Source organism: Gopherus evgoodei, chromosome 4 (genome assembly GCF_007399415.2).
Source record: "Gopherus evgoodei ecotype Sinaloan lineage chromosome 4, rGopEvg1_v1.p, whole genome shotgun sequence".
In the NCBI taxonomy this organism is placed as follows: Eukaryota; Metazoa; Chordata; order Testudines; family Testudinidae; genus Gopherus; species Gopherus evgoodei.
In genome coordinates, this window is record NC_044325.1 from 75,527,008 (window position 1) to 75,540,091 (window position 13,084).

The 13,084-nt window shown below is 47.5% G+C and overlaps 1 protein-coding gene across 3 annotated transcripts; it reads left to right on the forward strand.

The window, feature by feature from the left end:
• Positions 1–965: 965 nt before the first annotated feature.
• On the forward strand, positions 966–12,888 carry ACP2 (acid phosphatase 2, lysosomal). 3 transcript variants are annotated; one of them, XM_030559896.1, is made up of 11 exons: positions 966–1,069; positions 1,249–1,344; positions 1,559–1,645; positions 4,901–5,053; positions 5,370–5,468; positions 5,620–5,709; positions 9,011–9,143; positions 9,232–9,320; positions 10,187–10,293; positions 10,590–10,765; positions 10,845–12,888. In XM_030559896.1, exons 1-11 carry the CDS (start codon positions 980–982, stop codon positions 10,979–10,981), a joined length of 1,257 nt encoding a protein of 418 aa, XP_030415756.1. In that variant the 5' UTR covers positions 966–979; the 3' UTR covers positions 10,982–12,888. The 3 variants fall into 3 exon arrangements, with proteins under 3 accessions (XP_030415756.1, XP_030415757.1, XP_030415758.1); XM_030559897.1 differs by lacking the exon at positions 5,620–5,709; XM_030559898.1 differs by lacking the exon at positions 4,901–5,053.
• Positions 12,889–13,084: the final 196 nt, after the last annotated feature.

Here is a 13,084-nt window from a genome sequence, read left to right on the forward strand (position 1 = left end):
TTTTTGTGGATACAGACTAACTCAGCTACCCCTCTTATACTTGTTAAAAAGTCAATTTTTGTAAATAATGGGAAATATATATTCTTACATGCACACTTACTCTCTTGTTCTCAAAAACAACTGAATAATTTTTTGCTCAAATTTTTAAACAGAGATCATGCCTGGGAATTTTCAGGCAAATTGACGAATGCTTTAACAAGTTATGCACAAAGAATGGAATAGGGGATTTTAGGCAACCTTCACCATAGACGTCACTACAAATTCCATGTTACTGGAGTCAGTCCAATACTCATGTTAAATTCCTGCTTCCGCTCTTGGAATTAGGAGCATGCTGGATGCTAGCTTTCTAGCCTCAACAGACTGGTTTATTGGTCTGGAACTCCACCAGTACTAGCTGTGTTTTGTCCGTTGGGCTGGGGTAGCCATCAAAGCCGTCAGGCTGGTCTAGGATCCAATGCACTGCACATCCATGCTGGAAGCCTGGCACACTTTTTAGACCTATTCTCTAGCTCACTGCGCTTCTAGGGAGGTGGGGGCATCCTAAGCATGAGCAAGACCTTGGCACTGGCATGTGCACCAAGCCAGTTAAACACCCGCCAACCCCATCCACGCCAGTCCCAATGGACACTAGCTCCAGGGTGCACGCACACAGACTAAGGACCAGACAGCAGCCAAGGGGAGGGCACTGGGGGCCTGGAAATGGGTGACAGCCCCTGCCCTAAGCAGCTAACAGAAACACCCTCCCCCCCCCTCCATGGCGCTTCTCTAACTCACTTCCGGTGTGCTGTTCCTTCGCCCTTTACTGTCCCAGCTCTATGGTGCTTCTGCCTCTACCAAGATGGCGGATCCCTCTTTCCTGTGCGTGGCGGAATGTGTACCGGCGCGGGTCCCGCGGCCCGCAACGCCGGGGTTCCGGGCGGCGGGCCGCACCGAGCCAGGCCTAGCAGCAGCGTCAGTGGTAGGCTGGGTGGGGAGAGCGATGGCGGCTCCTTTCGCCCTGCTGCTGGGCGTCAGCCTCGCGCTGGCAGCGCCACTGGCTCAAGGGCGGAGGCTGCGTTTCGTTACCCTGGTGAGGGGTGACAGCCGGGGGGCTCGGCCCAGACGGGGAGCGCAGGGCGAGACCGCGCCCCGGGCGGGGGCGCGGGGGGCGCCGCCGGGCAGAGGTGGGGAGGCCGGGGGCGCGCGGTGACGGGGCAGGGGGCAGCGGGTTTGGGGCACTAGGCAATTCGAAGGTGTTTCCTCTTTCAGTTGTACCGCCACGGGGACCGCTCCCCAGTGAGGGCCTATCCTCGGGACCCCTATCAGGAGAGCACGTGGCCCCAGGGATTTGGGCAGCTCACCCAGGTGGGTACCCCGGGAAGCAGCATTGCATTCGGAGTTGTACCTCGGAGGTGTCTGCTTTCTCCCGCTAGGAAGGGGCTTGCTGCCCTTTCCTAAGAGGGGGTGGGAGGTCCCGGGGAACCCACCCTTTTCCCTTTGGTAGCCATTTTATGTGGCCTTTGACAGCGGAGGTCTTTGCTGGGATTGACCCAGGATAGTGGCAAATCCTTCTTTGCAGATTGGGATGCTGCAACAATGGGATCTGGGCCAGTCTCTCCGGAAGCGTTACCATGGGTTCCTGAACGCCTCGTACAATAGGCAGGAGGTCAGTGCAATGTACCTACTGTGGGTCATCACCCCCTGTTCCTCTCCTGGAGTCACTTTATCTTTCTGTAAGGAACAGCCTGGTGCTCAGGTTATCTGCACTGTCTTCAGGGCCCCTTATTGTTTCTCTTTATCATATTCATGCTGCTGTGCCTTCACATATTAGGATCCAGTATGACTATATTAAATAGCATCTTCTGTAGAAATTGTCTCTGAAATTATTTGGATTACTGTGAATATCAAAGGAGTGTAGTCCCGTAAGAGTGGAGGGAGGGCAAGAAGGAACGATGGTTACATCTGGGGGTGATAAGATACTATGCAAGAGGAGGCCTGAGGCGACTGCCACCTAAACAAAGAGAGGTAGAAAGGGTAATAAAGAGACCTGCAAAAGCACCCATTACATCAGCTGGTATTTATCTGATCCCCTCCCTCTCTTGGGAAGACATCACAGAGAGTGAGCTGCAATTGGGTGTATCTCTTTCATGCTCTCCTTTTGAAAAATTGAATCAGGAGGCCTCAGGCAAGTTATCTTATCTGATCAACAAGCAGTGGAACTCAGGCTTCAAAGGAAATGAACCTATAGCCACGTAAATAAATGCAGTTCCTCTATCCAGCAGCCTTATTGCTTTTTGGTTCTCCACCCTAACTCCGCCATGCTTTTGCAGTGGAGCAAAGTGTCGGAGAGCAGATATTCATGCAAGATTTTCTAGAACCTTGGGTTACAGAAATGGTGCATCTATCATCCTTAGCAGATTGTGCGTGGGTCTTCAAATATACCAACATCCCTCAGAATTTGTCAGTCAAAGTAAAGCTCTTTAGGAAGCAACTAAAGATCTAGTTTCCTTGGGAGAGCATCCTGTTGCAACCTAGCTGAGTAAGACTATGCCTGCTTTCTGGTTCTCTTCCATCATTGTTTCCTGCACTGAGGCAGAGACACCTTCCCTAGTCTCAGGTCTTTATACTTTGTGGCAGATCTCCTAGTCTTAAAGGGCTAGTAAGATTGAAGAAAAAGCTACTATTAGTATGCATAAACTCTTCTCCAGATACCAGGACAAAGTCAACCCAGGGATAAGCAGAAGTAACACCATTATCAGAAAGTTAGACACCTACTCTGAAATTGGTCCATGAATTACAGTTGGAATATAGCAATGGATACCACTGCCCCTGAATCAAGGAATGAAAGACTTGAGCCTATGGAAATTAAAGTAGCAGTTTTAGATGGTAGCTGATCCCCTCCATAGGACAGGGATGCAGCCTGTGTTTGCTTTGCCAAGTCCCAGGCAAGGCCAGTGACCAGCTCCAGGCACCATCTAATAAGTTTACACATACACACCATAATCTCTACCCAAGCTCTTGTTTTATTTCTGGCAGTAAAGCATTAAAGGTCTTGTGCCAAAGTAGCTGATTCTGTTTTCTTTGCAAGTTTGATGTTGCTACAGAAATCTTTGCCCTAGTTTTTGAAAACTGGGTGGTTCTGATTAGCCATTTGGGAAGTTAACTTGTTCAAAGTATGGAGGCTTTCAGGAGGCATATACTATACGTAGAGGACATTTGGGACTTCTAAGGGAGGGATGTGGGAAGTCCCCCAAAATACTTATTACTGTTCTTCTGACAGATTTGAGTCAGCTGGAGCAGGAAAAAGAGTTTCAAGATGGAGGGAGTGTTATCTCATGACTCTTGTGTCCTATTGCTGATACTGACCCACAGCTGTGTCAGGCCTTTTAATATTAATGTGGTAGTGGATTGCCAGCTGACTTCATCTGGTCAAGTGTCTGCTGCCTCATTTCCCCTTTTTGGGCTCTCCAATAAATGCAGATTCATGGGTTCAAGTAACACTCCCTTCTTTGGGTCGATCTTATTAACCACAGTTAACTGTTAAGTGTCAACTCAAATACATATCTTCCAGCTCTCCTCCCCAAGCTTTGAGGTTCCTTCCCACATTTCTCTCTCTCTTAAAGCTTTTCCCAGCTGAGGCTGCTGTTTCTCCTTTTTCCTGTAGCTGTCTGCTGCCTGGCTAATGCAAAGAGCACCCTCCTACTTCCTGATCCTGGTATGCTCTCATCAAGTTTCCTCTTATAGGAAGCACCAGCTCCGGGTTGCCATTGTGTGACTGTTGATCACTTGTTTCAGCCACAGGCTAGAGCCCTATAAAAGGGTGCTGGGACGTGAGCATATACCCAAGGATAAGCAACTGGAGACAGTGCTGTAGATTGCTCTTTCTTTATCCCATGTTAAGATACTGCTTAGATGTTTCTTTAGAGCATACCTTGGAGTTCTTTCATCCTAGCTAATGGGAAAAGGTCTCGCTCTAGCCACGCCCCATGTCAGATGGGTGGAAATATTCAGAGTGAAGGCAGTGAGTAAATCTTGTGTTTTCCGAGAATGTTTTGAGGATATAGTTTGTATGCAAGATGCTCTATAAAGCAAAACTATATCACCATGCACAAGACTCTTGTTTTATCTGCTTCTTCTCTGATGTCCTGACTGCCAGGATATTTATCCCTGCATTCATAACCATTCATCTCATCTACTCCACCTATCACTGAAGCCTGCCCCACACCTCTCTTCCCCGCTCCAGTTGCTTCAGTACACAAATGCCAAGGTATCAAACTCTCACCATTTTGACCCTCCTTGAGCAAGAGCAAATGCAGAGATTCTTCTTCTGTATTGTCAAGTTTTCCTCCTGCCAAGCTCTGGAATGATAATAATCTTCTGCCTCGTTCCCTCTGAGGACCAAAGAGTGCTTCATAGACGTTAATGAATGAAACCTCTGCCACATCCACTATCCAGGTCCCTACTGTCATCATTTCACAGATGAAAAAGTAGGCCAGAGAGGGGCAGATTCTTGTCACAGGTTACATAACAAGTCAATGGCAAAGCTGAGGACTGAACCCTGCGCTGTAACTATATTTTCTCTTTTTACTGTCTCCTATCTGTATCTCTGGCCTTGTCTCCTACCTGCTTGCTACTTATATTATTCTGCCTGAGCTACTCCTTCACTTGTATTCTATCTGCCATCTCCATCCCACAGTGCCCATATGCCTTAATAGCCTGCCCTGTGATATGCACTCCCTCTTTCCCCACCATTGTTTGTGAAGTGCTTGAGCTGTAATGGCCTCAGCACACTCCATATACTCTCTGCTGTGCCTAAAACTTTGTGGTGCCTATATTCTGAGTCCCTTGATCAGAGCCCAGGTATCCCCACTCCTGTGTACAATAGTGATATTCACAGAACAGGTGTCTGTGCTCCGTGCAGATCTTCGTTCGCAGCACAGATTATGACCGGACACTGATGAGTGCAGAGGCCAATCTGGCAGGACTGTACCCCCCACAAGGACAACAGGTGTTCAACCCCAATGTTTCCTGGCAGCCAATCCCTGTACACACTGTGCCTGACTCTGTGGAGAGGGTGAGTCATTTTCAAGGATAAATATTGGCAGCGCAGGCATGGTGTTCTCCTTATCGTTAAGAGCCTCCCTCTTCATTGTCCTCCCCCTTCAGTCCTCAGTTTACCCCATATTGCTCCTTAGCCTGGCCTTGCAGGGGATCCCCCTGCTTCTAGACCTGGAATTCTCATGTCCCTTGTTGATTTAGTTGTTAGATGCAGCGTCTCACTGTTTAAGGGTGCAGTTCATCGGGGGGGGGGGGGGGGGTGGGGAGGCAGTACAGTCACTGCTGTTTGTCAGAACTTCCCTGACCTAGCCTCTCCTTTTGTTTCTGCCCAGCTGCTGAAGTTTCCATTATCCCCTTGCCCGCGGTATGAGCAGCTACAGAATGAAACCCGGCAGTCAACAGAGTACATAAATAAAACCAGACAGAATTTGGTAAGTGAGAGTTTGTGAGAAAAGGTCTCCCTGAGCTGGAAGGAGATACCTTTATATGATTGTAGGTGCAGGGAGGGGTGGAAGACATCCACTCTGCAGAGTTATGTGGTGGAAGACCAGAAGGTTTGAGTCTCTGCCTTGTCACCTGCAGGAGTTCCTGGAGATGGTGGCAAATCAGACAGGGATCCGGGATGTGTCCCTGGAATCTGTCTGGAACGTGTATGACACACTTTTTTGTGAGGTAAGTTAGTCTGGGCATCCCCCCACAAAAGGAGGGACCTGGTGTTCAGCAGAGCGGGATTAGGGATTCACTAGCCTGGAGACAATTGCATTGGTGAGAAATGGATTTGCCTGTTGTACAGCAACCTTCCACTTCTCCCTCCACATAGTTAGCCTTCATCTTCAGATTTCGGAATAACAACTCTTCCCCGGCTCCAGAGGCACAATTTAGGAAATCTATCTGCTCCAGCACCATAGATCCTCTAGCTGCATATTTCAGATGTCATGCCAGAACTGAAAATTAACCTCTGACATTCTGTCTCCTGAGAAAGGAGTGGTTGTCCCAAAATCTTTACTATTCTTTGGTTGTAATTAGTTTTTCAAGATGGAAGGAGTGTTAATCTAGTTACTTGAACAAGGAATAGGTAGTCAAGACTCCTGGGTACTATTCCTGATGCTCCCCTTGCTCTCAGTTAACTTGGGCCAGTCACTTTCCTGCTCGGTGCCTCAGTTTCCCTATCTATAAACAGGACTAATACTTTCCTACAATCTAGAGGACTGTTAGGTTTTATTCCTCATTGTTTGTAAAATGTTTTGAGCTCCTCTGACACAGGAAGGCCCTAAACAAGAGCAAAGTGGTGTGATTTTAGTAATTCCCAAACAAAAACTACATTAAAATGGAGTTAAAGCCAGAAGCACATATCGGTAATATAGGGTAAACATCAATGTTCCCTCTAATTTTTTCCATCCATGTGCAGATTGAATTTTGGTATATGCACCAATATCGAGGTAACGTGTGGATATGCGCCACCAGTACAAACAAAAAACCGAGATAGATTTTTTTTTTTTACAGTTAATAGATATGGAAGAAAGAATATTAAAACAAGGGATAATTAACAAGGTGCACTGCTAGTGCTGCAGAGAGGCGGCTGCTGGGGAAAGTCATGTCTCTCCCTGGCTGCCACAGGCAGCCCAGCTGGGTCTGGGAGTCCTGGGATGCCCCAGATTTAGTTTTCCCACCCCCACCTGACCCTTACCCACCTCACCTTCCACAACTTCTCTCCAGGAGGCACCGTATTAGTGGAGCCATGGCCAATTTTTGTGTAGATAGACAATGCCTGAACTGAGATCATTGGGGACAAAAATGGTCCAACATAGGATGCTAGATTTCTTATCACTCATTTTAAATTACTTTTAAAGTGTAAACTAATAGATTACCTTTAAATGCTCAGAAAATCCATTTCGCACTCAGAGCCTTGTTTAACACACAGACTTGTCATGGTTTAACCAAATACCTGAGAGTTCCTCCAGTGCAAGTTTGTGTAGACAAGTCCTGGAAGTTCTACTTTTGGGGAGGATACCCTCTATTCTTCACACACACAAAATTGTCTAATCTCGGCTTTGAGTGCAGAACTCAGCTCTGCTAAGTACGGAGCCATGACTGACACCACCATAATATAAGTAGAATCAGTGCTTGAACACTGCTGATTAGTTAAAACCTTCCAAAGGGTTTGTCTACACAGGAAAATTATTCCAGAATAAAGTGGGGTATGAATTTGAAGTGGAATAGCTATTCCAGAATAACTCTGTGTAGACACCATTAATCCAGAAAGTGAATTAAGCTTATTTAGAAAAAGGTACTCTTACTCTGGAATGAGAGTGCCGGCACATAGATTTATTCAGAAATAGCTATTCCAGAATAACTATTCTTGAATAACTCCATGTGTAGACAAGCCCTTAGACTTCAAAATCCCTGGGGGTCCAAATAGTGTAATTACCAAAAATGTCATTCTAAATCTTCCCTTGCCAGTACAGTAATTGATTTTGTGACTGGGCTGAATTTCACTCTTATTCATTAACTACAAGAGTCTACCCTTCCCAGACTCAAGTATGTTTGCAGAGATTCCTTCTGGATAATTTGCTGCATTTCTTTGGCTTATGCCATCCTTTTTTTTTCCTGTGAGCATGGCATCTGAAAAGCCCTGTAGCCCCTGGTAGTGGGAGGAACAAGCACTCCCTGGTTTCCAAAGACTTTCTTAGCATCTCATAATCCACTGTCGTTCCTTGTAGGAATCTTGATTTAAGCAGCTCCTGCTAGTGAAATAGAAACTCCCCTGGAAGAAAGATCAGAGAGTCCCTTTCCCATTCCTGCTCTTGGTCCTGCTCAAAGACCTTATGTAGCAGGGTCAGAGGCCCTGTTCATTAACTGTCTGCTTAGACTTTTCACAGATTTACAGGGCTGAGAACTCAAAAGAACAGCTCATTGGTTAGCAGAAGGAGAGTGGGCAGGCTCTGAGAAGGGAGAACTTTATTCCCATGGCACACAGGACAGGGCTGTACCCCAGGAAAGGAAGTTCTGCTTACTCAGAGAGAAGTGGTGGTGCTCACATCCTTATAGATAATGCTCTGGGTAATAGACCTTGCTGAGTGAAACTGGCATTTCCACTGCTGAGGCAGTAGATTCACTCCACCAGCTCAAACCAACAAAGCAAAACTAGAACTTTCTAGCTGTGCTCTTGGTAAATGAATGCAAAACAAACTACCTAGGCTGCTGACAGGTACCTGATCTGAATCATGTAGAATGACCCAGAGGGTGCTTGTTGTAGTCTCCCATGGAGTCTGATGGGACATGGCCTGGGAAATTGGCCTGAGAGATGCCCCAAAAGTTGTGACCTTTCTGAGGAGATTACAGCTGCTTTCACCATAATTCATCCATTCCTCTGAGTACACTGGCTGTCTGCAAAGCAGATTCCTCTCCTGACTCCCCTTGTTCAGAGCATGGTTATTGGGGTTTCCATCTGAGCTGCATCTCAATATGACAATTTCAGAGTGCTAGTATTCTGCTCTCTTCCTCAGTGCACAAGTGCCTGTGCTTCTGATGACTTCTCCTGTATGGATGTGCTTTGCCTATAGCAATAGCTTTCTTCCTGCTCTTTTGTCTTATGTCTTGATTTCTAGCTGTGTGGTCTCAAAGGGGCAGAATCATCTTCACACACAGCAGATGCCCCAGGATTATTGTCTCTGCAACTTGAGCTAACATCACACTTTGGCTGTATTTTCAGAGGAATGTTGTTCCTAGTTTTTATTCTTACTATTCTTTGTGCTTCTTATGATGAAGTGGCAGAATGTCTTACAAATGTAGTTCTGCAGATGGGAGTGAGAGAGGAGACTGAGCCCAGATGAGGAAGGGAGTCATCCATGGTAACACAGTGAGCCCATGGCAGAATCTGGACTAGATCTCAAGTTTCCTGACTGTGAGCCCTGTGATCTGCACCCTGCCCACACTGTCTCCCTTTGAATGAATTCTCCTTTTGTCTTTTCAGCAAACACATAAGCTGCTACTGCCGCCATGGGTGACCCCAGATGTCATGACTCGGTTGAAGCAACTAAAAGACTTTGGCTTTGAATTCCTGTTTGGGATCCACCAGCAGACGGAGAAAGCTCGTCTGCAGGGTGGTGAGTGGGGAAGGGATGACATCTCAGGTAAGAGTCTCTTTCTATCCTAATGAGCCTGGGGATCTGACCAGCCACTCTCTTTCCTCAGGGGTCCTGCTGGCTCAGATAAGGAAAAACATGACCTCAGCAGCAAATGCGTCTGCAGCCCAGCATCTGAAACTACTCGCCTACTCAGCAGTAAGTCTGCATCGGGGAGCTGTCCTCCCACTCCACCTGCCATGGCGTTTGGGCCTTGGTGGGGGCTCTACCCCGTTCCATCCTCCAATGCAGTCCCTACATCCAGAATATGTCTCTACCCATAGCAGTATATGCTCTACAGCACCTGGCATCATCCCCTCTGCGTCCGAGGAAGTGAATTCCCAGTCTAAAAATCCAGCATGTGGCTGACTCAGCAAGAGCAGGAGGACAGACTTGGGGTCACTGCCCCTTCTGATAGATGGGTTGTGCTACCCTGATTTCGTGTTTTGGCCAATGATAGATGCAGACAATCATCTCCCTCTCTAGCAACCTAATGAGATAGACTGTCCAACATCTCTCCCAGAACTGCAATAGAATGGGTTCCCTTGGGGTGTGCCTACACTGCAATAAAAAACCCATGACTGGCCTGGGTCAGCTGACTCAGGCTTGCAGGGCTTGGGCTGTGGAACTATGAAATTGCAGACATCTAGGGTCACAGAGCCCCAGCTCCTGCCCAAGCCTGGACGTTTACACTATAATTTTATAGCCCCAAGAGCCCAAGTCAGCTGGTCCAGACCAGCTATGGGTGTTCTGTTATAATGTAGATGTACCTTCAGAGACTTGACCCCCTAGGCTGGTATAGCTTCCAGCTCTCTCTTGGGTTGCTACAGTTTGAGAACCATTGCTCTAGTGAGTTTCCCATAATCTGTTTTCCCTTCTCTGGCATGGTCCTGGGTTTCTTCAATGAGCTGTCTCTTGCCCAGCACAGTTCCTGGTCCCCTGCTAAGCTCTCCTCTTGTGAATGTGGTCCCAGGCATTCTGTCCTATTTGTGAAGAGTGATTCACATTCTCTCCCTCTTTCTTAGCATGACACAACGCTTGTGGCACTGCAGATGGCTCTGAATGTCTACAATGGGAGGCAAGCACCGTATGCCTCATGTCACATATTTGAGCTTTACCAAGATGACGACAGGTGAGGGCTACAGTAAGGGCATCTGCTGGGTTAAACATGTAGGCAAGACTCTAGCCTCAGGGCGGAGCCTCTTGTCCTTGCTCCCAAGGGGAGAACAACAGAAGGAAGATCTTAATACAGAACAACGGAAAAGGGCTAGCTCCCAGAGCTGCATGCGAAGTGGGTGATAGGAAGAGATATCTACAGGATGGCTGGAGAGGGTGATGGTCCTAGGCAGGAGGAAAATTGGAGAAGGAATATGTAATTACTGACTTCTCAGCACTCCATCTCGATTTGTGTCTCTGCTTTGTCCCCAGTAACTTTTCTGTGGAGATGTTTTTCCACAACGAGAGTGGGAGGGAGCCTTTTCCACTGACACTGCCTGGCTGTGAGCAGCGCTGCCCCTTGCTGGATTTCCTGCAGCTCACTGACCGGATCATTCCCCAGGATTGGGCACATGAATGCCAGGTAGCAAGCAATGTTCAGGACACAGGTGAGTGCCAGCTGGGCATTAGTGAGAGACAGTGATGATTGAATGTTACCAGACTGACTGCTCATTTTCTCCCTTGCAGAACTGATTGTGGCTCTGGCTGTCTGTGGATCCATCCTCTTCCTCCTCATTATCCTCCTCCTGACTGTCATTTTCCGCATACAGTCCCAGCCACCCGGCTACCGGCATGTTTCCAACGAGGGAGAAGAGCAGCCGTGACAATTGCTCTGACCCCTCCCTAGGGAGCAAGAGGGAGCCGTGCTGCCCCTGAGAGTGGTTGGGTTGGCCTTCAGTAACTGAGCATTCTTCTGCACAGAAGCTGGACCCTGATGTGGACCAGCCTCTGGCTGCTCTTTAGCTGAGACATGACATTTGGAGGTGAAATCCCAGGGCATCTGGAGCAGGATGGTCCAACTGCATGGAGGCCGTGGATTGCCCCCTTGAATCCAGTGTACTGTGTGGAATACCTGCTTTTAAGACATGACAGAGCTGGGGCTCCCCTTCCACAGCCAGCTGCTCTTCAGGAATAATCTTTCTCCTTTTAATGGTTGTAATTTTACCAATTATTTTAGCAGCAACAAAGAGGTCTGGGAATCTCTGCCATCATCTGCTCAGTTGTTAATGACCTTCTTCACTAAGGTCAGAATGATTTGATTTCAGTGTGATTCCCAATCTGCTTTGAGCACTTTGTCTTGGGCCATTGGGCTGATTACTGTGTGAAGGCTGGACCTGGACCAGAAGCCCCAACTCACACCCACTGGGTAGAGGCTAAATCCTCATCTGCTTTCCAAGAAGATGGAGCTGCTGGAGATCACTGGCTTTACAGATGAGGTTTTGGGGTCCCTTGTCTTTGCTACTTAAGTGCTGCAGGCACCTGGGCACTCCCCCTTTGTCGCTGCCCATGCCCCTCAATTCTGTTCTGAGAGAAAAAACTGCAGGGGTAGGTTGGAGAAGTTCCAGGTATCAGTGGACTTTGCCACATGGATTAACCCATATCATACCCATTCCTGTTCCTTCAGAGTTACCACGTACCTAGGCTGTTGTGCAAAGGAGAAAGTACCCTGTCTGCTCCCTGAGCTTTAATTGCATTCATAATCCTAATTTGCAGAGCTACAATCAGTGGGTGTGGTTATGAAATTGTGGAGCTCTCTCTAAAGTTACAGCCTTTTGTTTTGACCTCCCTTGGCTGTGAATGCCACAGGCTGCCTGTAGCTACACTGTACCACACCATGGGTGTAGATGTTGACTGTGGGCCAAACAAATGTGCATGGCAGGCAGAAAATTTTACACTGCAATTAAAGACCACGTAGCAGAACTGTTTAGTCCAAAACTGGGACAGGTGCCAATCTTGCAAGTTTTATTCCCCCATCCCCCACATTGGTGTCATTTAAAAAACAAATGCTCAGCTTAATAGGTGGGACATGCAAGTGACTATAGGTCACTTTGCACCGGTCAGGGTGAATCACCTGGATCTTCTAGATGAGTCACTAAAGGTGACTCTTCCTTAGGCCAACTGTGGAGGTTGCAGGGATCTCCCTGCAGACTACAGCAGGTATTGAGAATATTAATGGCTAGCAGTCATCATCTTCTGCCCTCCATTACAGTTTCTGGTGAAGAGTGAGGTTGCAGCAGACACCAGAAGCTCTGGCTCCTCATAGGGTGATGCTGCACATTCACTTCCCAGTTTTAGTTCCTTTTCTGGTCCAGTTCCCTTCCTGGCAGTGGAGGCTACTAGCAGGCTTCCTTTTCTTTCCCTCTACTTCACCATGGGGAAATTTACAGGCTGCTACCAGCATGGGAACTCTAATGCAGCAGAACCACCCTGCTGCTCTCAGCAACTGCCTTACCTGTTTCTCACTTGGAGATACAACTTAGTTCTTCTAAAGGGCAAAACACAGTCACAAAGAACAAGCAGCTGCTCATGAGAACAGGACTGAAGGAGAAAGATGCATGGAAGTGCCGTCACAGGGGCCGGTGTAACAGAAGGGGCTATTTTTAAAGGCAGCAGATTTTGCACACATGGAGGAAAGGCTTCTATAGTGATTTAGACTTCGACTCAATGAGTTTCTGTAATTCTGTTTCATTACCTCTTGCATTTTCTTCATTAAAATCAAATTGAGACTGGGCTCCTGCTACTCCTTCTGCTATGTGGGCTCATAGAGGCCTAGGCCTGTTAGGTTCTGCATTTAATGTGGAAGCTATTGCAACATTCACCTTTTCACAGGACAAAAATGGAGCAGGAGAAGCTAAATGAAGAGAGGGAGAAATCCTGCTATGAACAACTCCAACCAAAACAGGCAAAGAGTAAAGGTCATTTCCATA